General features: G+C 47.4%; 1 protein-coding gene across 2 annotated transcripts; it reads left to right on the top strand.

Annotated features, from left to right (window-relative positions):
* The first annotated feature begins 682 nt into the window (after window positions 1-682).
* ILKAP (ILK associated serine/threonine phosphatase) lies at window positions 683-25,192 on the top strand. 2 transcript variants are annotated; one of them, XM_064485320.1, is made up of 12 exons: window positions 683-848; window positions 7,800-7,865; window positions 8,334-8,390; window positions 10,994-11,113; window positions 12,385-12,511; window positions 14,153-14,259; window positions 14,655-14,748; window positions 15,022-15,109; window positions 16,560-16,681; window positions 22,892-23,011; window positions 24,583-24,664; window positions 24,931-25,192. In XM_064485320.1, exons 1-12 carry the CDS (start codon window positions 794-796, stop codon window positions 25,069-25,071), a joined length of 1,179 nt encoding a protein of 392 aa, XP_064341390.1. In that variant the 5' UTR covers window positions 683-793; the 3' UTR covers window positions 25,072-25,192. The 2 variants fall into 2 exon arrangements, with proteins under 2 accessions (XP_064341390.1, XP_064341391.1); XM_064485321.1 differs by lacking the exon at window positions 683-848 and having other exon boundaries at window positions 7,807-7,888.
* Window positions 25,193-25,331: the final 139 nt, after the last annotated feature.

Raw genomic sequence — 25,331 nt, 5'->3', positions numbered from 1 at the left:
CAGCGGCCTCGTTTTCGCCTTGGTCTATCATCAGAGCCCGATGTCGGCGTCTTGACGAAACTAACTGTTCAACAGCCCCAAGGCCTCGCCGACGGCACCCGGCCAGCTCCCCGCCGCAGGGGCTGCGTACCCGGAACTCGCCACGGAAGCTCCGGCTCCCCTCGCCCACGTGCCCGGAGGGCTGCAGGCAAGTCGGGAGACGCCTCCTCCCCGTCCTGCATCTTACGGGGTTTCTGTCCTAACACACGGGCCGCTCCATCAGGCCTCGGCTTCTCAAGCGAAAATGAGCCGGGGACGGAGGCCCGCCGCGGTGGTGCCGGGACGACGGGATGGAACCGATGTGGAAACCCCATACAGTCTTCCCGGCCGTCAGGGCGCACTACAGCTGCCCCTGGGCTCAGGCATTTCTCTCAGGAAGGGCCTTCTTGGACTCGGACGCCCGTGCCCACGGGGTGCAGGAGGAGCCTAGGCCCGGCGTCCGCGTGGAACATGGCGGCGCCCTCCGCGCGTCAGCTCCGCAGTCCCGGGTATCGCCCCGCGTCCCGGGCCAAGGGAGAGCCCTGTGCGCGTGCGCACCTCCGCCCCGCCCCCTCGCCGCCCCGCCCGCGCGCAGGTCTCTGGGGCGGCCTGGCCATGCCGCGCGCCGATTGGTGGCGTTCCAGGCCCGCCTTCGGGTGATTGACAGCTCTCGGGCCGCCACCGCCCCGCTGCCCCGCCGCCGCCGCCTCAGGGTGTGGAGCCCGCCGCCGCTCGCGGGCTGCGCGTCTGCCGCCGTCGCCTCCCAGCCTCCGCCATGGACCTGTTCGGGGACCTGCCGGAGCCCGAGCGCTCGCCGCGCCCGGCTGTCGGTAAGCGGATGGCCACCCGGCCGGCGAGGGGAGGGAGAGCGGGCGGATGGCGGCGGCGGCCTGGAGGCCCGCGGCGCCTGAGGCGGGCGGCGGGGGAGCGGGCAGCGAGCGCGGCCTGCGCCGGGCCGGGCTGCGCGGCCATAGGGGCTCGGAGCTCCTCCGCCATGTTCGCTGCGCAGGAGGAAAGGCCGCGGCTCGGGCGGCGGGTCGGGGCAGCGCCGGCCGCCGCGTCCTTTGTGTGCGGCCCCGCACGTGTCGGCCCCGCGGGCCCGCGTCCCGGGAGCCGCGCGCAGAGCCCGCCGGCCTCGCGGGGCCGGGGGTGGGGCGCGCTGGCCGGGCCCAAGCTGCCCGCGCCGCTGCCCCCGCGGCCGTCGGGCCTGCGCTCGCACCGCTCGCCCGGCGGACCGCGTTATCCCGGGGAGCTCCCCGCTTCGGCATTTTACTCTACTTTGTTTTGTGTTTACGCCAGAGAGTCAAGTAATCACCGACCCAGCCCTTCGTGGTTTTGAGGCCCAGGAGAGAGGACTCGTTCTCTCTGCTCCAGCGATTTTTATGTCAGGATTCGTAGTCTGGGGTTCATTCCCGGGGCTCAGGAAGCCCCCGCTCTCCCGAGTGAAGCGCAGCCGCGCAGAAGCGCTCCCCTGCTCCCCTGACCTCGGCCGGTGCGGGAGTCCTCTAGGATGCGGGCTCAGCATTACGTTTCCGCGGTGCGAGGACCATAGTGTTGGCCCTCTGTGCCCAGCGGATTAGAGCCACTCCAGGTTTAATTTGCCAAGACCTGTTAATATTTTCATGTGCAAGATGTTCATCTAGATGCTGGGGTTAGGGTTTTACTTTCAAGGCTAACAGTGAAAGAAAACATGGAAAACTCTAAAATCAAAAATTCGGGTTCCAGGCTCAGCTCAGCCCCACTAAATCTGAAGGCCTGGGGGGGCGGGGCCCTGAAACTGTTATTAAATCTGCAGCAGGGGATTTTGGATAGCCTAGCAGGGGTCTGGAGACCTTGGTTTGCAAGCTGCTGTTGGAGGGAATACCAAGGGTGACTGAGCCACAGCCTTTGCTTTCAAAGAGCCTCATTCTGAATGCAAGTGATTACAATTAAAAATGGCTAAAGTTAACGACTGTGAGAAATGGTGAGGTCCCGGAAACGCGGTGTTTGTAGTCCACGGACAGAGTGGGGAAGGAGGCGGTGCTGGAATCGGGCCTCTAAAGATGGGTAGACTTGTGGTTTGCAGAGATTCTAGGCAAGGGAACACTGTGCTCAGAGCAGGAACATTTAGTTCTCCAGTTTGCCTGAGCATACTAGTGTGGAGGAGTGATAGGCCAGGGGCCCTAAAGGAAGGTCCCAAAGAAGGCGTTGTTCTGCCCTCCACAGAGCCTGGATTCTGGCTTGTCACATGTGGACGGCCATGCTAGTCTTTACCTGGCTGATATTCACATTAATGGCATCGATAACTTTTCCCCACTGAACATTGATTTTGTAGATTGTTTTCTGGATTGTTCTAGTTGTGGGTAAAAACTGTGGCTTGTGTATGCAGTCTTTTTTACTCTTGATAGAGTATAACTTCTATCTGAATATGGTTGGGGCAGAGTTTGGATTTGCAGATGTGCCTGTAAGCCTATCATTTTCTTTAAAATCTCTGTAACTTTTTACCTGAAATTAATTTGGGTCCGCTCAGGGGAAGAAGGCACCCTTGAAATGATGCAAAACTTGACAACGCTTAAAGTCGGTGCTTGGGAGGGCATATCAAACCCTAGCTGAGGTGACAAGGTGGCAGAGGCACTGCAGGATGTCTAAGCCCCCATCGCTGGAGAGTGGGTTAGTGAACAGACTGCTCCCTGCCTGTGGGGATGGCACTCACATTGTCACAGGTCCTGCTTGGCTCAGTGTGTTTTTAAAAATAGCTTTAAAAACAAAGAAGGCATGCTTTCTAGTTTGTAGATGACGGAAGGCTGGGAGGGGTAAGTACTAAAGTGGGTGACAGAATTGGAAACCAAAGTTACCTTGACAAGCAGTTAAAACCAACAAGATGAAATGTTACAGGTTAGAAAAATCAGTTAAACAAGAACAGAATCTGATTTCACAAGGTTTGATTTTTGAAAACTTAATTTAAATGCCACACTTTATTTCAGAAAAGTTGATCATGTTGATTGCTAAAATTGCACATAGAGTGAACAAAAGGAAAATAAGGTTGATTTCCTACAGTGGATGGAGAGATGAGGCTAAATTGCACCGTCATGAGCCTCACACATGGTGTGCAGGTGTCACTCATTTCTGAGCTAATGCAGGAAACAGTAAAAGCCTCGTCATTTTCAGAATCCCCGAAAAGAATCGCTCTGGACATGTAATCAGACTGTTTGGTTTCAAATCCCAACTCTGCTCTTACTGCCTTCTGTTCCTGCACCTGTGGAACAGGGATGTTGCCTCCTGCTTTTAGCCCACAGGTGAGGGGAGCGCTGTGTGTGTAGTGTTTAGCACAGGGTAGAGAGCAAGTGGTCTGTGCTTGGTAGGTGTTACTATGTAAGTTAACCTTAACAGCTATTGAAAGGGGGAAAAAATGCACTCTTAAATGGATTTTGTGAAAACCTAAGTGTCCAAAGGGAGGAAATACCACACTGCTCAGATGAAATCAAGTGTATTTTGTTTAGTTCTTTGATTTTTGTTTTAAACATCATGTCTAATGCTCCTACCCGAAGCCTCTTAGTTTTTATGGTCTGAAGAAAAGTGTAGAAAGAACACATTAAATGTTTTCAAATTCTGTAGTAAATTAGGAGTTTTTTTCATCAGGGGAGTTAACAGGTTTTGATTGCTGAGGGAATAAAATTTTTTATATATGGTATACATAGCTTACATAAAAGAGGAAGTATGTTTGTTCATATCAGTTAGAAATGGAATTTCTCTGGTAGATGGTACTCATAAAAGTGCTAACTTGATGTCTTTTAGGTTGACAGCTTATATTTGGCAATCCACACAAGTTAAAAGTGTCCTGGTTTAAAGTTGTTTCGATGGTAGACTTGTTTCCGCTTTATAGGGTGGTTCTTTGACTTAACTAGGTTGCTACACCAGTACACTTTAAAACTGATGGTCAGCTGTCAAGGACTAAAATATTTGCTTGGCAGGCTGTCTGCAAATTATTTCTTTTTAAAAAATTGGAAATCTAAATATGAAGGTTAAGATATTAGAAAAAATTTAGACTAATTGTAAAAGTTCAGGGTTAAGAAAAAACTCAAGACAAAAAATTGAAATGGATTTAACTATGTAAAAATAAAAAAGTTTATGCAGGGACAGCACCACAAAGGCAAAAGACAAACAGAAAATCGTTGCTGTACACATTACTAAAGGTGCTGTCCCTAGTAAGGGAAAGGCTCGTGCAGATTAATAAGAAAGAGATAGCCCATTAGAAAAATGGTCAAAAGACGTATCCCGACAGTTTATAGAAGAAGAAATGCAAACGGCCCCTCAGCAGGGCATGCTCGTCTTCCTCAGCCACTGGAAGGGAATAGCACGTCACTGATGTGCTGTGTTTTTCACCCATCAGATTTAAACATTGGCAAGACGTTAGTGAGGATGTAGAAAAATGAACATGCTCATAAAGTGTGTTGGGAGTGGAAGTTACAGATTTTGGGGGAACAACTCTTGGCATTTGTCAAGTTTATTTATTTACCCTTTGACCGGCAGTCTAGCAGGTAAAATAAGGATATGTCTAGGGTTGCTTATGGTGACATCTGTCATGTGAAAACCGAAATCATCCTGCATGAACATCAGTGAGGGAACTGGACAAGTGAGTGGCAGTGCTTCCCACACAGGATAGTGTGCAACTGTTGGAAAGAATCACAGACCCAGTGTGCTGGTCTGGAGCCTTCCCTGACGCTTCCGTGAACAACCACGTATGTAGAGGATTGTATACAGTGTGCTTCTACCTTTAAAAAATTAGAACGCACGTACACAAGTCTATGAGCCTAGAGGAAAGTGGAGAGTATTCACTAAATTGTAACTGTGACTTGGGGGAGTGGGGAGGCGGGGCCTTTCCCCAATACTTCTGTAGTATTTGTAAAACATGTGCAGTATCCCTCAGTACCTGCAGGGGATTGGCTCCAGGATCCCCTGGGGGTACCAAAATCCAAGGATGCTCAAGTCTCTTTTATAAAATGGTGTAGTACAGTTGGCCCTCTGTATCCATGGGTTCTGCATCCTTGAATGAAGAGGTTGACTATCACATTAGTAGCTGAAAAGAAAATTCAAGTATGAAAAACAATGTAGGCAAAATATTTTAAATCTTTTTGTTGCTTTATAGTGTACATAGCAACTTTTAGCTAACCTGAGTATAGTCAGCCCTAGAGTATTTTTCTCAGCATAGTATATGACTTTCAGTAGACTTGGCTTCAGAATGTAGATTTTAAAAATCCTAGATGAGAGTAACTGTAATGAAAAACTTGTTTTCTGTCTTGTTTCATTCTTTATGACAGTTCTTATATTTAGAAATCGGGGCTCTTCCAAAGTTTTGGGTCAAGGCCACACTTGGTCTAATGATTGCAGCCCCAAATACTTTGAATTACTGTTTATCCAAAATAGAAGGTAAGGTTCTAGCTAATAGAAAGAAGTTCCCTTTATAGCATCTATGACCTATAGATTTTTTTTTAAAGAATTATATGCAGGCTATTCTAACTTTGATCCTTTAATGATGCAGAAGGTACTCCAGAGATCTCATAGAGCCTCTGGATTATCTTTGTGGGGTCGTGGGATGATCCTTGCAAAGTTCCTAGAACACGGAGGGCATGTAGCACCTCGCAGAGAGCATGGGCTGGGAAAGCAGGCTGCCTGGGTTGGCTCTCCACTCCTCACTGGCTCTCTCTTTTGACAGTTATTTAATCCAGGTGCCTCAGTTTTCTCATCAGTAAGTAACAGTCATAATAGTACCCACCTCATAAGATTATTATAAGGATTAAATGCATTAAATTAATGTAGAGCACTGGAATAGTTCCTGGCAGGCAGTGAATGTTAATTATCATTTTTATAAGCTATTCTCAGTGTGGCCAACAAAAATATGAGATGATCTTGTTGTGTTTAATTGAAATACAACTCACAGTATTCCAGAGTCACAAAGGAGAGGAGAGGATCATTCTATTCAGTGTGGGGAGATAGGCCATTCTCTGGGTTGTGGGGGTGCTAGGTTTGGGGCACTAGCTTAGAGTGAGTTGTAGCCAAAGGAGAATGGCCAGCCTAGTGCTAAGCTGGAAACTCTCTACTATGAGGAATGCTTGCCAGGACTGAAAATGTATCACCTGGTAAAAGAGGACCGCCCCCATCAGACACTGGCATTGGAAAGACCTGATTTAGGTGGCTAGTTGAATTCCAAAACTAAAATCTGACCCTGCGTAAGTGGAAGGGTTGGTTGCTCTTCGGGTTGGCCCCCTCCCTGTAAGGTCCTCCCCTCCCAGGATGCCCGCGCTCTGGCCCCACGGAATGCCGTGTGATTGCCGCGGGTTGTCTGTTCAGTTCTGAGACTGTTAGAACGGGCGTGTTGATGATTAGACCAATGCACTTTGAGTTCCCCTTGAAAGTGGCCTGCTAGAATATTAGGGATTCTGGGAGGAGGATTAATACAGTGAGTAAATGTTTGTCCTGAATGCCTTTTGATGTCCTTACAGTGGATCTTTTTGATTACTTCGCATAGAGCCTTTATGTCACTTGTGAGAAAAATGAAAGTATTTGCAATTGCTTAATTTCTTTAGGGTAATCCTGAGGGATAAAAATAAAATTTAATGGAGTAGACATTTCCCATTTGCATTAAGGGATATAAAGCCGAAAAGTTACTTTTTGCTAAATTAGGAACTTACTAGGTGTTTAATGTACTTCTGACCTAAAGACTCCTGAAGAAATTTCTTTCCTTGGAGTTTATAAGTTTGAATTAAAGTTTTTAATTTTTAAAAAAGTATAATTGACACCCAGCTCATTTCTAGGCAAAAAGACGAAATGGGATGAACCTTTTGGAGCATACAAGTTGAATTGTTTTTTAAGTGAGTGCATTTCTGTACTTGAACTTGAGGAACCAGAGGTGGGACAAGCCTGTGTCAGTATGTTGAACTTCCTAGGACATGGATGCCCGTACCTTCCTCAGCTCTCTGTTCCCACCACATTCCTGTGCCAGTGCTTATATTTAATAGCTTAAATAGAAATTTTGGGGAAAGCTGAAAAAGGAATAGTGGTTAAATTTTGTGTCACATGGGATAGTTGAATATAAAACATTTAAGGCAAGGACTTTTTGGCTTGTAAATCTTTACGTTTTTAAATAGAAATTTTTTCTGGCTTTCTCCTGAGTTTATCTTGGAGGATGTGAAATTTCTCATTTTCTTCATAGATGTTTATTGAATTGGGCACTGTTCTGGGGATCAGGACAGGTTAAGACAGATTTGCTTCCCTCAAGCCCCTCACCATCTCTGTGCTTGTGTGTTTAAGATTCTCATTGGTGGTTAATTCAGAGTGTTATTGAAATAGGATTTTTAAGACTTGTAGATCTTTGAAGAGTCCCTTTATCTCTGACCTTCTGTCTTAAGGTACCAAGATAGAATTATTGTTTTGCTCTAGAATCCGTTTTTTTCCTTCACTTTTAAAGAAAGCTTTTTAAATGTTTGTTGCTTTCAGTAGTGAAAGTATCAAGAAAAATACTTGTTTTCCTCAAAATACCCAATAGCCCTTAAAATGCCTGTTGGGTCATCTTTTGTTGCTTTTACGTTGACGGTAACCATTGGAAACAAATGTCCGTATTAGATGGTTGTCAAAAAAATATTTTTTATTTTTTTAAGAAAATATTTTTTAAAATAAATTTTGTGAAACAGGGAGGAGAAAATTTGAATTTATTATTAAGCAAACTTATCTCAAAAGATCTCCCCCTTTGAAAACCCATCTGCCTAGTGACCGCATGCTCTCTAAGCGGGTGTTCCGTGTTCTAGGGAAGGAAGCTCAGAAGGGACCTGTGCTCTTTGAGGACCTCCCTCCGGCCAGCAGTACTGACTCAGGTACAGTCTTCAGGCTCTCCCAGGTGTGTGTCAACGTGTCATCCTGGGATTGTAGTTGTCTCAATCTTTTTCCCTTTCCCCCATTTTCAACACACAGATGTTTTAGGTGTTGGACTGTCTTAAGTTTTGAATCCATGGCATCAGGTAAGGCAGAAGAATCCGCTAGTCGCCAGCCCTGAGAAACTGCGTAAAAACGTTGGGCAGTTTTCTCTGATTCATTTTAGTGTTTATTTTACTAGCTGAAATAAGATTTAACTCTTTAAGGCCGACTTTTGTTTCCTTTGAACTGATAGGACTTTAAAATAAAGTAGGTTCAAGACAGTATCTAGCGCAGTGTGAGTTGCCACTGGATTGACACAGTTTTGAGTTTATTTCAATGACCTGTGTAGGTGTCCTGGTGGGATGGATTCTGAAACTTAAGCCTCATCCTGGTTTTGGGGGCTCACTCAGTGTTCTGCTGTGTTTCAGGATCAGGGGGACCTTTGCTTTTTGATGATCTCCCACCAGCCAGCAGTGGCGATTCCGGTAAGTGGTAGGGAAAAAATACAATGTGCTGATGGAAGTAATATGTAATATTTTACTCTTATGTAGAATTTATTTACTTAGAGCTTTTAACAAGGCTTAGGATGACATTAAATCATAATACAGCCTAAAGTTTATTAAAACTAAGTAGACACCATTAAGTGGGAGCAAACAGGTACTTAAATACTGCATCACTTTTTGGTGATTTTTTTTTTTCAACTTCCTGAAGTTCAACCTCTTGCAACTGACTTTAAGAGAATTAGGAGTTCAGTAATCTACTTTGATCTTTGTTATTAATGTTTTTAAAAAAAGTCTCAGACTGACATTTTGGGTTTGCCTTGTTATGTTCCAGACAGATCCAAATGTATCCAGCAGAAGTGTATGAATATATGAAATACAGTTAAAATATTTTTAGGATCCCTGAAAAATTGAAGATATTCCTGATTTAAAAAGTTTGTTTTATGCCACTTACATTGAAAAGAATTTTGATCTTAAGGAAGATGAAGTCTTAATGACACTGATTTACTGACTAGTATAGACCATGTGCAGAAACTTTCTTGAAATGTAAGAGCTTAGTTGATTATTTTCCGGTCTTTGTATGTTCCCAGGATTCTGTTTGTTGCTTTGATTTCATTTTGTTAAGCCTGTTAATATTGGCTCTACCTACCTGTTCCTTTAACTTAATTTTTCCTTTTATGTCCCAGTTAAACAGAAGAGGGAAATAGAGCAGATTCCTCTAGGTTGTCATACATGATGGATCTGTTATTCCGTCTCACTGAGAACTTCTCACGTGGGATTCCCCCAAAGGGAGGGGGAAGGTGGGGCACTGGCGGGGGACAATGGGGATGCAGGCTGCCTTCATATGCAGTTCTCTTCTGCATAGAAAATCTTATGGTGTCAAATAGAACACTTGCTGCTTTTCAGGTGTGTTTTTTTATTAGTAATTCCTTACCATAAAATCATTGGAATTAGTCTAAAAAGCATGGATCATATTAGTGACTTTCCTGTATTTAGAAAAAGTATCACAATTATCTTACATAAGAATTCTCAGGTGTTCAGCCTCTGTATCCATACCAAAAAATTACAGCATTCTTTTACTCACAATTTACCCTAAAACCTTCCCAATAAAGACAGTACACCTAGTTGTAATGAAAGTTAATGTGTGCAACTAGGACTCTTAACTTGTTTAATAAAAGAAAGGAATATTCAGCATAGTTATGTCTTAGTTATCCATAAGGCAAAAGGCAATAATAGTAACAACTTGGAAGATTTTAACACCACTATTAACAAGCTTGATTTTTTTGTGTGTGTTGGGAGGGATAGAATCCAGTCTTGTATCCAGTATTTTGGATTTCTTGAGAAGGTATATTCTTCTCCAGCAGGCAAAAGCCATTTACAAAAGTTGACTACATTCTGTGCGGTAAAGTAAGTCCCAGTAAAGAATTGATTTCGTGTGCAGACCATGTTCTGGGATTGCAGTGTGATTCAATTAGCAGTCAGTAGTAAAGTTTTTAAATTTTTCTTTGTTTTACAATTTAAAAGAAAGGAAGATTCTTTTACTACACATTGGGAAACTGGAATACAAACAGTGACAGGAGGCTAATGGAGGGACCACTGGGAGAGCCATGACGTTTTCCTGCTTAATTTGCCTTGTTGCGTGGGGTGGGATATGTATGTCATGTTATACTGTTGCAGAAATCTGTCCTTCTGCAAGTAATTGACTTCTTGAGGACAGGGACATTTGCTTCCCTTTTCCCCTCAGTACTCAGAAGTGTCTGGCAAAGGGTAATACTTGGTTGCGTGCTTTTATACCTTAATGCAGAGAATGCATAGGGCCATTTGTTACGACAGCAGCTGCCTCGTATTGCATACTTGATGGACCAGGCACTGACGACTGCTTCACATACCTTCTCCCCATCAGTTCTCAAACAGCCCTCTGAGATGACAGTATTCTCCCTGTTATGGATGAAGAGACTGAGGCTGGAAAGTTGAGTCACTTGCCTTAAGGGCACACCCCTTGTGAGTGGCAGAACTGAGATTTGAAATGAGACTTTTGTTATTCCAAAATGCATACGCTGCAAGTGCTCTTAGCTTTGGCTTTGAATACAAACTTACCCCTTTGCAGGTGGGAATGGCTTCAGCAGTCCTATTTTGCCTTTCAGGTTATGTAGTTTTTAAAGCCTGACGTTTGTCTATCTCATTTTAAGCCTTTTTGGGTACTTGTTATTTTTTTGAACTGGTTCAGGACGTTTCACTTTGCAGATTTGGGAAACTTATCTGTGAGTGAGGGCTTGTGGATATAAAATATCACGTATGTGCCGCAGCCCCAAAATATGAATGTGTATTTTTATCACGGAGAAGCCTCTCTTGCATATCCTTTCATAGTGAGTCTGAGCAGGGCCTGGATCTTAATTTGTGGTCTCCCACTCTGGGTGCCCAGGCCACTGCCCCACCCCTCAAACTCATAGCCATGACTGCCTCCCTCTCTGCTAGTCCTCACTTGAATGTCATTCTGTCTCTGAGGGCTGGGATGGAGCCTGATCTGTGAGGGACTCTTTTTCTAACAGCCTACAGCTGTGTTTCTGTCTGGCTCTTTATATTTCCAGGTTCTCTTGACACTTCGATCTCCCAGATGGTAAAGAATGAAGGGAAAGGAGCAAAGAGAAAAACCTCCGAAGAAGAGAAGAATGGCAGTGAGGAGCTTGTGGAAAAGAAAGTTTGTAAAGGTTTTCAGACAGTTTGAAAACAAATGTATTAGACCTCATATTTTAAAACAACCCAGAGCAAAAACAAGCTCAGCTTTCTGTTGATAATAATTCCTTTTATGTCTGAATTTAAGAAGTGGGTAGGGTTCCCTTTCTGCAGACTGATTTCCAGGTTTACTTGGCCTCCCCTCTCTCTCTGCTCTCCACGTGCATCTCTTACTTGCCCTGGGTCAGATAGGAAACCTGCATTTGTTCTTCGCGGGTTAAAAACACAGGTAGTCTTTCCTTAGCCTTCTGCACTGAGCGGTTCGCTTATTGACCCGTTTTCTCTCCGACCACCTGTCCTTGTTCCTAACCTGTTCATTAGCACTTGGAATTCTGTGAATAGCTCTGTAGGCAGCGTCCCAAGAGAGCCTGAGGCTGGAAAAACCAATTGAAATTTGAAGTCGGCTTTGTAACATGTCAGAGTTAGTGGGGAAGAAATAAAAAGTAGCAGCTAAAGAGAAGAAGCTGTGGGTTTTCATTTTTCGCACTGACCACTTTGTCTTCTGCCATAAATGAGCTCAGGCGGAGGCTGTAGCCTGCACGTGGAGGTGTGTGGAGGGACGTGCCCCAGCTCTGCAGTCAGGACAGGGCTTCAGCTTAGCTGTCACTCCTCGAGCCTGCCACTTAACGTGGCTCTCAGTGTCAGAAAATGAGCTTAAACCAGCCTAGCCATTAAGTAGAAACTTCTGTGCCTCCGGGGGATTCCTTTTTCCTTTTCTTCTTGGATAAAGTAAAAGCAGCTGATCTTATAATTTGTTCAGATTCTTCCAGCCTCAAGCACAGAAATATATATTTCCAGTGTATCCAACCGGACATTTGGGATAAACTCTATTTACTTGCATTCCTCCAAACTAGGAATGTTTCTGTCCTCATTAAATTTTTGCCAAGACTAGATTTGCACAGAATTCCTTGCCCCATTTCAGTTCGCACTTCTGCGGGTTGACGGCACATTCCTTGCTCTGGCGCTTTGACTACATGCCTGCTTAAGAGGAGCTGGTCTGTGCTGACTTGCTGTCTGCACGTTCCTCTCCACCATTCAGCCTTGCAGAGACTAGCCCTGTCCAGCCGTGGTCTGATTTTCCTAACAGATTAGCGTTGGGGAGACTCCTCAGGGGTATAGCTTATTTGTTGGCACCATTAGACCATTGCTGAGTTAAACAGCCATAGTTCCCTCTCATTTGCTCTGGGACTAGGGCTTCTGGAGAGGAGGGCACAGTTTTGTATTGGCTCTTTGTTCTCTTCCTCAGCCTCTTCGGTGATCTTCAGTTTGAAAGGGTATGTGGCTGAGCGGAAGGGCGAGCGGGAGGAGATGCAGGACGCCCACGTCATCCTGAATGACATCACCGAGGAGTGCGGGCCTCCCTCATCCCTCATGTGAGTGTCCGCGCTCCCGCAGCCTGAACGGCACAGAAGGCTGCTCTGACGGCATCTTTGGACTGTGTCCAGTTTGCATTTATTAGCAAGAGGTATCACTTGAGCTGCTTGGTTCAACGTCAGTAGTTCTCAGCTGGGGTTGGTTTTGCCCTCCTGGGACATTTTAGTTGTCACAGGGGGATGTACTCCTGGCATCCAGTGAGGGGAGGCCGGGATGCTGTCCCACAGTGCACAGTTAGGCTTACAACAAAGAATTGTCCACCCCAAGTGTGAGTTCTGCTGAGGTTAAGAAACTCTGCTAAGTGGGTAATGACCCCACATTGTGGGTCTTTGGGACCCACAATGTATTTGAAGAGCTTGTGGAAGTATTTTATTCTGTGACCCAGGTGGAGGTGGAAGCCACTAATTACAACAGTGAATTAAGGAGAGCTAGTGCAGGTAGTGAGGGCCCAGAAAGAACAAAAAAGCAAAAATGGCATCAAGAAGAAATAAAACAATGAAAAATTTCCTGCAGTTGTACAAACTAAAATGCAGCCTCTGGATAAGGTCCGAGGCATGGAGGACAGCAACCAGAAGGCAGGACATTGAGTTGGTCATTAATATACGCTATGTTTAAATATATAATTATGTGTATGTTACATAATACATACACCACCTAGTTTCCATAACTGCATAATCTAGACGTTATGTTCACTGAATGGCACTGGCTGGTGGGGCTGGCGCCATGGGTGCCAGTGGCTTTTGTCCAGTAGGTAAGGCTTGATCGTGAGGACGTGATGGCCCTGCAGGGTGCTGGGTCACGTGGAGACAGCGATGTATCTACATACACTCACCGCTGGTAGGCTGCCGTTGCTCACCAAGAGCAGGAGTATGGTTTGGAGTTGCTTTTAAAGCCAGGAAGAGGACTTCTGGAGAGCCCCAGAGCGGGCAGATCCTCTGGGGACAGATTTAATTAGAAACCCTAAACCATCTAGCAAATACTACACTGTAAGATTCTGAGTTATAAACCACATGAAGTTTATTTTTTCATTACTCATCGTGTCTCAGATTAAAAAGGAATTCCAAAAACGTTTGGGAAAAGCAGGTTTGCAGAATAAATGTCATTTCTCTTAGGCATTTTTGTTCTTTTCTTCTTGAAACAGTTTTTTAGTGCCCTTTGTTCTATATATGTGAGTTTTTCTGGCAAAACTTGAAAGGGAATAGGAATAAGACTGAGAAGAGAGGCTTCAAGAATTCGGTATCAAAGTTTGAGTAACAATTTTGCAACTAATTGTTTCTTACAGGTATTTTTGACTGTCTTGGATCAGTACTGTTTATCTGCGTGTTAGTGTTTAAAATGAAATCTGGTTTAAATAGAACAATGTTTTGAATATTAGTGAAAAATCAGAGTTAATAGGTCTTGATTTTTGAAACAAGTGTGAGTTTTTCATTCTTAATTTTAAAGTATCATGAAAGTTACTTAAAATATTTGTCTCAGTTAATGTTACAGCCTTTTTCCCATTTGTAACAGCGTGACTGGTGTCTTCCTGGTGGAAGGTCCTCTGCCGTATTAATGTTCACTGTTTAAAGAGTTACAGGCTTTAATGGAGAGAAGTGATCTTTACTGTGAGAATCTCATTGGCTCTCAATTCATTCTTCCAGTACCCGGGTTTCATATTTTGCTGTTTTTGATGGACATGGAGGAATTCGAGCTTCAAAGTTCGCCGCGCAGAATTTGCATCAGAACTTAATTAGGAAGTTTCCTAAAGGTGAGACTGAGAACTAAATCAGTCGCTATTCATCTTGGTGATGGCTTTTCCTGTTGATCAGTGACGTGTCGGTGACTTTAGCAAAGAATCATTGATGCCGCTGAAAGAGCAAGGCTCCAAGGAGGGCGGTGCAGTGGCGGGTGCAGTGGCGGGGCGGGTGAGCCCCGCGTGGAACTTACTGTGTCTCCGAGTGGTTGGCGCCTCTCCTGGAATGTCTTTGGGTACAAGAGAGTGACTTGCCCTTATATTTGGGGGGCTGCTGAAACCAAATGCAGATGGCACTTATGTGAGGAAAGACAGGCTGTTCTTGGTCATAATACAGAAGCAAAATGACAGTGGCGGGAGGGTAATCTTCCCTCCTTAAGAGTTTGTTTTCTTTTTTCCGTCTGTAATAGGAGATGTAATCAATGTAGAGAAAACCGTGAAAAGATGCCTTTTGGACACTTTTAAGCACACTGATGAAGAGTTCCTTAAACAAGCTTCCAGCCAGTAAGTACAACCACGGGAAGACATGCAAGTGGAGTGTGTGTGTGTTTTCCTGAGTGCATCTCAGGTCTTCTGATAATGATTTAATACTGATGCTCAACGTGTGAAAAATCTCTAGCAACAAATAAGTGCTTATAACTGTAAGTAAATCTAAAACAGAAAAGCACGTATCAAGGAAACGGTCCATTTTAAAGCATTTCCCATTCAGCTCTGAAAATTAGTCTCCAAGTGCTAGGACGGTGGTGGTGACTGTATTTCTGATGTGTTTCCCCCCAGGAAGCCTGCCTGGAAAGACGGGTCCACTGCCACGTGTGTCCTGGCTGTAGACAACACTCTTTACATCGCCAACCTCGGGGACAGTCGGGTACATGGCTGTGTGGCCGCCCACTCAGATAGCAGCATGTTACACTGGGACCCGTGTGCCAAGTAGTTGTTGTTCAGTGAGAATACGATGGTGGTGGCGGGGTTGCTGCAAGGGATTCTCCTGCAGAGCTTAAGTTCTGGGTCAAGGGATGGCGGCTAAGCGTGAGGCGGTTTGTTCTCTGGGGAGACATACCCTGTAACAGACCTCCCTGCCTTTCCCCACGTGCTCTTTCTCGTGTGTGTGCTCTGTCAGCCAGACATGGTCCTGCGAGTTGGGATTTAATCGGCATGCACGTAGCTTACATACTCGTCTTCCTGTCTCTGATCTCAGACAGTAAGGAAGGAAGAGTATTAACCCCTGCGTCTCAGAGTCATGTGATTTCAAAATAACTCAAAAGCTGTAGCTAGAAAAGTGCTAGTGGTATGACATGGATCTGTTGAGCCCAGTATGCATGGCTGAGGGAGAAAACCCAGTTATTTCTCGCTGGTGACGTCCCATGTCCCAGTCACGGTTGTGGAGAGTGACTTATAGCTGGAGGGCAGTGCTCTGAGGGGCCCTCTCAGCCCCTCCCACCTCCCCTGCCAGGACTGGTGTTCACTTCCATCGCCGCGTGCTTTTCAGCCAGCCTCCACGCTTGTCCAGCAGTCCCAGTGACAGAGTGACCCTTCCCACTCTTAACAGCATCTTCAGGCCTGGAAACAGCTGCTTCTCAACTCTGTTGCTTTTAGGGTGATTTATAAATGCCGGGCACTAGGAGTACAGCAGTGAGTGTCGTGGGTGGTAGTCCCGCCCCAGTGGAGCTTAGAGTCTGGTGACCCTCTAGGGGACTGTTTCTGGTACATACGTGTGTAGACCAGAGGACTTAAAAAATAGCATGAGTAAAATTGGTCAAAAATAAAAAAGAGAGAGACTTTGGAGTCAGACTCAAGTACGAATCCTGGCCCTGCTGTGTGACTTCAGGCACGATGCTTTGCCCTGGGTCTCAGGCTTCCTCCTCTGTAAAATAAGAGGTTTGTCCAGAAGTTACCACACAGTAAATGTGGAGGTGGAAACACACGGAGATACCCTTGGTCAGCCCTCCAGGCGCAGACTCATGGAACTGGAATGCCCGAAGGGGCCTTGGTGCTTCCGAGGTGCCTCCCTCTCGTGTCACGGACAGAAGACGCTGGCCTGATGAGGGTGAGCGTTTGACTGCCGTCTGCAGCAGGCTTGGCACCAGAGTTGAGACCCGAGCCTGGGGCTCCTCTCCCTGACTTGTTTCCGTGACAGCACTTTGCTGCTTGACACTTCTTTGATGCTTGATCCTCTGAACTTTTTATTTGTCAGTTTTTTGTTTGGTTTGTCAGCAGGAGGCTAAGTCTGAAATTGCATTGTTAACCTCTCTTCACCTGTCAGCTCGCGGTGCTGGGCTCCCTGAATTTCACCGCTGTTGTCGTCCCCGTCTCCCCAGGCAATCCTATGTCGTTACAACGAGGAGAGTCAGAAGCACGCAGCCTTAAGCCTCAGCAAGGAGCATAATCCAACCCAGTATGAAGAACGCATGAGGATACAGAAGGCCGGAGGGAACGTCAGGTAGCCGGGGAGGGACGGGGGCTCCGGGGGGGGGGATGGTTGGTGTCAGAGCGGCCCCGAGACCCCGGGGTGGGGCTCTCCAGCTCATACAGTCTGCCGTTGGGAGACTGCCCAGGTCAGCCCTGGTGCAGTAGGTGGACGAGTGTTCTGGGATTTCTCATCTGTGCAAGTGGGAGCAAAAAATGTAAACGACATGTCTCCCTGCATTTACAAAAGGAGGAGACCTGTCTCAAATTCAAGTTCACCATTTGCATCATTTTCTATGGTCCTAGGAAGCTTCGGAAAACTATTATTTGTCATAAGTGAATAAACTACAGTTTTAGGCAAATTCTCCGGAGGGAAAATCTAAAGTGGTTAAGACAGGAAATACCTGTAATGTGTGTCAATCGCCCGTGGGCTTCCCGGGGACACCTTGTCTTGCAGGGGGGCTGCTCCTACCTGGCTCCGTCCACCGCAGCTCTGTTTTACCTTTTTAAACCTTTGAGAATGTGTGCTTGTTCTGGTTTATGATCTACCATCTCTAAGGCAGTACAGGAGGGCTTAAGTGTTTTCTACACTTCAGGAGAATTCCACTTCAGGGACACTGCATTATGAACTTGACCAGAAGTGTTTCCTGGTTCATCTTACAGTTTGACCCCATTCGGGTTTTATTTTCTGTGGGACGTAAGAGAGCAGTAATGCATCAATGTGAGCCTGCAGTCATTTGTCCGTGGAAGTGTAGTTTCTCTCCTATTGTTTGCTTGGGGCGGTCTTTGTTACTGCTCCAGGCTGATTCTAGCCAGTGGTGCAGGGAGGTCTCTGGAGAGGAGTCAGAATTCTTAGGGTTGGTTAAAAAACTCCCGAGTCAGTAAAAGGTGATTTTGGTCATGGTTGTGGCTCTTACATGAGCACCAGCAGAACCGTAGGCTGGGTTCGGACCTTGGCCAGTGCTGTGTGCTGCCTTTCCCCCCGTGGCTGTCATGGAAGTTAATACCCAAGACTGTGACCCCAGTGTTAGTTTCAGCATCATCTTTTCTTTTTGTCCTTTCTCACAATTTTAAAATTTTGCTTTTGCCTGAACTCCCTGAAAAGATTTTGACATTGACAATCCTGTGGCTGAAAGGAAGACCAGCTGTGTTGCAGTCACTCCCTGTTCCCTAGTCCTCACCTGCTAAGAACCGTGTGGGCTTAGGTGAGCCCCTCAGTTCAGGGGAGAGGGAGCCATGGCTTTGATCCTGAGCAGCAGGGCCAGGCTGGCCCACCTTCTGCCTGCAGGGGTTGGCATGCTTTTTCTTTTCCTCCACCCCTTCCCACTTTTATTATAAAGATTTTCAAACATCCAGAAAAATTGAATAAATACTAAATGTTTCAGTATTTACCGCCTAGATTCAGTAGTTAACATTTTGCCATATGCCTTGTCTGTTTACGTGTGTATTGGGCTGCACTATGTAAAAGTTCGTTGCAGACATAACACCTAAGAAAATAACAGTTCCTTAGGTTATATTAGGTTGTCTACAGTCCTGTCTGTCCTCCTGTTTCCCCAGTTATCCCCAGAGTATCTTTGTTTGAAACCAGGGTCCGGTCAGCACTCAGTGTTTACCTTAGACTCATCTCTTCAGTGGAGAATGGTGTCTACTTTTACTAGGCTTGGAATCATGTCACTGGTCCACGCCAGCAGTTGTATAGGGTCACCAGCACTGTTTTTTCCTGATAGCATTTGAGTTGCTTACATGTATTTCTAATAAACTTGAAGTTAGGTTAAGGCTTTAAATTCAGATTAAACATTTTCATCAAAAATATTTGATGGGAGATGGTATACTTGGTGGTCCCTCAGTTCAGGAGCCAGGTCAGGTCCCTCTGGGTGGCTGCCATGTGGCAACAGCAGGTGGCTCGAGAGACATCTCCTGGTGTAATGAAGGAGACACACTGGACACAGCCTTTCAGCTGATGGTTTTAACATCCCTTAGCGATCCTTGTGTGAGTCAGTTCTTTCACAGGGATGGCAAACTTCGGTGGTTCCTTCTGTGTGTATTAGCGGGCATCCTGTAAAGAAAAGCTTTCCTTCATCAACAGGGGATGAGCTGTAGTTTCTCCCTGAAGGCAAGGTAATTCTTTAATCACCTTTGCAGAGTGAGATAGCCCCCTGCAGTTGTGGGAGAAACTAGTGTTTTCTTTCCTTCCCTGCTTCTCTTCGTCTCCCTTCCCCCTGGCTCTGTGAGGCCTGCGTGGTGGGTTTGTTTATTCCGGGGACTGACTAGCCCTGCAGCCTGGTGCTCTCGCTGCTCACATCCCCTCGCCTGTGGCCATTGGGGTGCTCTCCTTCACACACTGCAGACGCAGCTGCCTTTGTCTTTGAAGCTGAGCTCCGTGTGCTGGATGCTTGTTTCAGCCAAGATGTCATCAGTTCTGGGTGTTTGGGACAGAGCCAGGACACACACGCACACACGCACGCATATTTTAGGCTGTGAGCCTAGATTGCTGTTTCTCATTCAGACTGAACATCTATAGGGCTTCCTCTTAACCTCTTTGACTCAGTAGTTATGGTTCTTTTATGCTGGAAATCTTGATTCCTAGTAACGTTAGTATATTTATTTGCCGAAATAGCTTGAGAATCATAGTATCAATATTATCACTGTTGGTGAATTTGAGTTCCTTGTGGTTCTCTTGTCCTTAGACTCTGCCTTACTGAGGATGTTACAGAGTATTGTGTAAATGTGGAATAATTATTTTCACTGCATTTTTGTTACCACTTTGGTTATTATGATAATTAGTTCCATTTTGTTTTCAACTTCAGAGTTTTTTTTCCCTTCTGTTACAAAGCATTTTATAAATACAGCACGGTGAAATTGAAACCCTTGTGTACCATTGGTGGGAATGTAAAATCATGCCACTACTGTGGAAAACAGTATAGTGGTTCCTCACAAATTAAAAATAGATCTACTGTATGATCCAGCACTTCCACTCCTGGGTATATACCAAAAAAAATTCAAAGCAAGGATTTGAACAGATATGTGTGCACCCATGTTCATAGCAGCATTATTCACAATAGCCAGAAAGTGAAAGCAACCCAAGTGCCCATTGATAGGTGAAGTGATGAACAGAACGTGGCCTGTCCATACAATGGGAATACTGTTCAGTCTTGAAAAGGAAGGAAATCCTGTCACATTCTACAACATGGATGAACCTTGAGGACATTTTGCTAAGTGGAATAACCCAGTCACAGAGGAACGAATACTGTGTGATTTCACTTACATGAGGTCCCTGAGAGGTCAGTCATCACAGGGACAGGAAGTAGCATGGGGATTGGTCGGGGGGGTGGGGGTGACTGTTTAACGAGTGCAGAGTTTCCGTCAGGAAGATGGGAGGAGTTTTGGAGATGGTTGGTGGTGATGGTTGCACAACAATGTGAATGTACTCAGGGCCACTCAACTGTACATTTAAGAGTAGTTAAAGTGGTAAATTTTATGTTGAATAAATTTTTACCATAATTCTAAAATGAAAAACACCCACATTTACATAGTTAAATATCTGAATTAGAGGCATAGAGATGCCGTGCTTCCATCTTTGTTCCCATCACCCTTATTTCCTGATTCTTTCCAGTTTTTCTTATAAAAATAAGCAGGACCGTGTCTGTGTATTTTTATTTTCCCACTTTCTTACACTGAAGGTAGTGTATGTACTCCGTGCAGCAGTGTGTTGCATTACTTTAGGTTAATTCCTCTGAAATGTTGAATGTGGTTCTTTTTTATCTACAACTGAGCAGATGGAGGGATGCTTGCACAGGTAGCATTTAATTTCAGGCGCACAGTACTGCATGCCTGCTCCTGGTCAGGGACAGGTCTCTGATCACAGGAAGAAATGGTTCTGGCATCCTACCTTCAGTTCCCACCGAGCCCCCATCGTGTGAATACCTTGGGTGTTGGCATCTGCCGTGTCGGGCTGGAAGATGACGTAGCTCCTGCCTTCCAGCCTGAGCCCTGCAGGCTCACCGAGACCGGCTGTGTCCCTGCTTCTGCTCACGTGCTAGAGGAACCGAAGTCGGAGCAGGGCCTGGCCTATCCTCGCAGCCGGATTGGCCGTCTCAGTGCCTCCCTCGCTGATGGTGAAGGAAGAATCGGAACAGAAAACACTAGCAAATAGCTACAGTCGAGACCCTGGTGAACGCCTTACCCAGCAGCAGGAAGACGGTTCTCTGATTGATGGGCAGGTGGAGAGGAGGGGAGAACAGAGCAGCCTGGAGTGGTCAGTGCTTAAGGGCGGGGCCCATCCTGTGCCACTGGTACCAGGGCAGGCGGGTTGGTTTGGTGGGCGGGGCCTTGAAAACCTACTCCCTGCGCACGTGGTCTGGGGGGAATGCTTTGAGGCCGCAGGAGGAGAGCGGGCTTTCAGCAGGTCGTGGGGGGAGGACCTGCTGCAGAACACGCAGCTCCTGCTGTGCGGTCTCCGGAGGCTGGAAGCTGGCCTGCGTCGAGTACCTTTGAGAGAGTTGAGGGGATTCAGGCAGGCCTGGCGCCCACTGTGGCTGATTCCTGACCAGACTGGTCAGGGGTGGTCCTGCTGAATTGTCACTGACCACAAGAGACAGGTGGCATGGCCTTATGCTCCTGTGATGCACCATCTTAGAGCTGGCGCCTGGTCTCCATGGAGCTGACTGGCGTTTGCACTCGCACGTCTTACATAGCCTGTGGCACCGAGTACAGCAGAGTGACCGCCAGCTTGCCGTGTCACTTTCTGAAGGATGAGTAGCTTCCCGTGGGTCTGTGATTCCCTGCATTGTGGCTTTCTCCTGTCACTCCAGTAGCTGCCTGAGTGTGAGGTTTCCACTCTGTGGGGCACTTTGCTCAGTTACAAGAATGGAATGGCAGCTTCTGTGTCGTGTGCACACGCTTTTCCATGTCATACTTAGGAATCGTTCCACATTCTCTGCACTGAGTTGTGCTGGGGGTAATGGCCTTCCAGGACCTGCCACTGTGCTATCCTGTAGAAACGAGCTGGGTTTATGACTCGGGAGGGGCGTCCACCACAGGCACCTGGGCACTTGGTCCCTGCAGAAGCACTTGCTGGCTTCTCGTGGTACTTGTGCTTTGAGAAGTGCGTTTCCTAAATGGTGCTCTTAAGGCTGGGAGCCCCACCCCTCTTCAGTCTTGGGCTCTACTCCTGTGCTCTTTGGCCCCTCTTGCTGTTTGTTTTAGTATGTGTACTTGAGAAGATTGATCCGCTCTTCACAGATACCAGCAGAAGTCTTTGTTGCTGATTATTCAGCTGGGACTACTGGGAGGGTGACTTTGTGGGCACAGTGAATGGCCAGGAGCTAGGCTGAATTCTGACTCCGGGACAGCGGCCCGGGCCCAGGCGAGCTGCTCCCGGCCCCTTGCTTCCATCACACAGCGCGTTCTGATGTGCGGGAGCCCCGTGGGAGGCTGGCTGCACCTGCACGCACAGCTTTGGTGTTTGCTGAGTGCTGTCATTCACCTTGTCGCGCGTGGCTTCCCTGGTATGCAGGCTTGGGAGGTTGCAGCTGCCCGAGGTTCCACAGCACGTATGGCACCAGAATTGTTCTTGGGAGCATCGGGCTGGGGGCTGTTTCCCCTGCTGACAGAGCTCTGCCTTCCGACACGGAGTCTTAACTTACAGGTCACCTTCCCATCTCCCTAGCCCTCACCTGGAGGTAGAGTGGGTAAGAGTGCGACGCTGCGCATTACTGCCGTTTGTGTTTAAGTCATTAAGTCATACTCGTACCCAGGGTGAAGAAAAGCTGCTGCTAGATCTGGGAGTAGTCACTTTCAAGTATTTTCCAAATCGATTGAGATGCAAAACATCCTTCTATTCCACCTACTCTTAACCCTGGTGGCATCCTTGAATCACCTGGGAAGCTTAAGATTAAAACAAAACCAGAAAACAAAGCCTGGCCCCGACCCAGTCAAGTTGCACTCCGGGCTGTGGGCAAGTGGGTGGGTTAGGCCCAGCGCTCCCTATGCCAGCTGGAGGGGGCGCTCTTCCCCTCTGCTGCGGGGCTGAGGTACTGGGCAGCAGGAATGTTACTGACCTGGAACGATGAAGTTTCAGCACACGGACACTTAGCCATCTCTGTGTACTGTTTGAGGCTAAGAGATGTGCATTCCACAGGTTGCATCTTTCACTCTATCCCATTTCCTGCTCATAAGATCAGAGTCTGAGTACCGTGGGCCCATGATGTCAGGTAAGTCTGAATATGTTTTCCCCTCGTTTTAGGGACGGCCGTGTCTTGGGCGTGCTGGAGGTGTCCCGCTCCATCGGGGACGGGCAGTACAAACGCTGTGGGGTTACTTCTGTGCCAGACATCAGACGCTGCCAGCTAACCCCCAATGACAGGTGAGGTCGCCCCACCAGAGGCACAGGTGTGCCTTCTGGAGTCTTCCCATGTGTATAGTGAACCTGGGGCGCTGAGTGGGCAGCCACGTCTTAGGCCCCCGGTTAGGCCCTGGAAGTGCAGAAATAAATATCATTTCTGCTCTAGGGGGTCCACGTGAGAATGAGTGGTTCCAGTCCAGTGTGTCTCAGGAGTAGTGTGGGGTGCTCTGGACGACTGGCCATGGGGGAAGGGAGACGTCCGTGTTGGAGAAAGGAGTAGGACGTTAAAAGTAGGACGGGGGAAAACGTGGTTGGGGGCTGGGGAGTCCTGTGAAAGCGATGGCAGGGTGCTTCGGGACAGACTGAGGGCCCTGGATTCTGTGCTGAGGAGTCGGAGTTGTAGCCCGTAACTGGTGGAGTATTGTGAAAGGCGTGTGAGTCGAGCCGAGCTAGGCAGAGAGAGACTTCCTGTTAGTTGTCCAACCCCTGCTCCCGCGCTGTTGAAGACAGGCACCGTGCCTGGCGACAGACGCCCAGCAAGTAAGTATTGGAGGTTGGGGTGGGATGGAGCCCGGAGGCCCGCTGGGGACTGACGCAGCGCCCTTGCTTGGGGGGTGAACTAAGGCAGCAGGGGAAGGAGCCTCAGGGGCCTCTTCCAGGCCCTGCCCCTGTCCTCCCACTCTCCTCGCCTGCCTTGGCATCTCGGGACATGTCTCCACCAGCCCCTCTGGTTTCCTTAATGAGGCCTCAGGAGAGCCTCGCCTGCCCTACGTTAGACCAGGCCCCCTCTTGTGTGTGCTGCGCCGGCTCCCTCTGCTCTGGGCCGCAGCTGTGCGTGTGTGTGCGCACGTGCACACACATGCATGCGTGCATGCAGTTACTCACGGCCTGTCACCTCACTTGAAGGGGGGACACCACCCTTATCAAAGAGCCTGGGGAGGCAGGACCTCCTCTGCTAGGTCCCAGGCACGAACTGTGTGCCTGGAAAATACTTGTTGACTGAATGCCTGGTCAAAAGAGGGAAACCGGGACCTGGGTATTAAAATGAGGAAGGAAGGTGTTAGCGCCGTGGGCACGCGCCTCCGCACTGGGAATACCGGCCTTGTCCCATCTCACCCAGCGCTGGTCAGAAGGGCTTTCCGTGGGCATCTAGAGGGGGTTGAAAGGGAGGTAGTCCTTTTCCCAAATAGTGGCAGTGGGTGGTCGCCCTCCCTTCACGTGGGGAGTCAGTGCTTGAGGACTGATCCTTGAGTCCAAACCATCAGCTTTATGTCTGGGAAGTGGCTCAAGGCACAGGGGGTTAGAAATTTTGTATTTCTGTAACACCTGGTGATTTTATTTGGTGGTTTTCCTGGCATTTGTCTAAGAAAGTACAGTGTTTGGGTTAGTCCATAGTCATTGGTGAACAGGCTCAATTTTGATGTTTCACCTACCAGTTTTTAAAGTAGTTTTGACCTTTGTGTCATAGCAGTGAAATTAGTTTCAAAAGATTTCTAGCCTTTGAGTAGTTGGACAGGTATTTTTTACCTCCCTTGCCAGGCCATTTTATAAAGTTTGCTGCTAAAACGCATTTGTGTTTCTTCATGCTGCAGGTTTATTTTGCTGGCCTGCGACGGCCTCTTCAAGGTCTTCACCCCAGAAGAAGCTGTGAACTTCATCTTGTCCTGCCTTGAAGTAAGAAATCTCACAAAGGAGTGACTTGCCTGTCGTTCCAGCCACACTTAGGTTTTAGGGAGCAGAAGTCCTGGGGCCCCTTCCTCCCCCGTGTCCCCTGCTGTTGGGAGTGTGAGCTCCGCCCAGGGGACTCACCAGTCGGTTTGTCCCACCTGCCGGCCCTAGGGGAGACTGGGGAGCAGTTTTTCCTTGTGGCCATGGAGTCTCGGGAGAGTGACGAGGTGCAGGGTCACCCTGTTCACCAGCCACCCCTTCCTGCCCGGTAGGATGAGAAGATCCAGAGCCGGGAAGGGAAGCCCACGGCAGATGCCCGCTACGAAGCCGCCTGCAACAGGCTGGCCAACAAGGCGGTGCAGCGGGGCTCGGCGGACAACGTGACGGTGATGGTGGTGCGGATAGGCCACTGAGGCCTGCGGCCGGCGCCGTGTCGACTTCAAGGTTCATTTTGTGTGTTGTGCACATTATGTGTGTTTCATGTACTCCTATGGGACTCCCATGGTTGTAAATAAAGGTTTCTTTTTTTCTAGACTTTGAGTTACTACGTTTTGAGCAACTCTTGACCCTTCAGAGGTGGTTTGCTTTTGACTGTGCTGAAAGCTTTCCTTGTGAAAAGCATTACACACATCGTGGACCGGCCAGGAATACTGGCCCGGGAGCTGCCTGCTCC

The sequence above is a fragment of the Camelus dromedarius genome, chromosome 4, assembly GCF_036321535.1.
Source record: "Camelus dromedarius isolate mCamDro1 chromosome 4, mCamDro1.pat, whole genome shotgun sequence".
Taxonomy (NCBI): Eukaryota; Metazoa; Chordata; class Mammalia; order Artiodactyla; family Camelidae; genus Camelus; species Camelus dromedarius.
Note: the sequence above shows the minus strand (reverse complement) of the source record. Positions and strands in the feature narration are given on the sequence as shown.

Bases quoted from the DNA above. Each gene is read 5' to 3' on its own strand.
- ILKAP (XM_064485320.1), top strand. From the start codon at position 794: ATGGACCTGTTCGGGGACCTGCCGGAGCCCGAGCGCTCGCCGCGCCCG. The intron at 8,391-10,993 runs GTAAGTGGTAGG...TTATATTTCCAG, and splicing joins AGCCAGCAGTGGCGATTCCG to GTTCTCTTGACACTTCGATC. The intron at 11,114-12,384 runs GTTTTCAGACAG...TCTCTTCCTCAG, and splicing joins GGAAAAGAAAGTTTGTAAAG to CCTCTTCGGTGATCTTCAGT.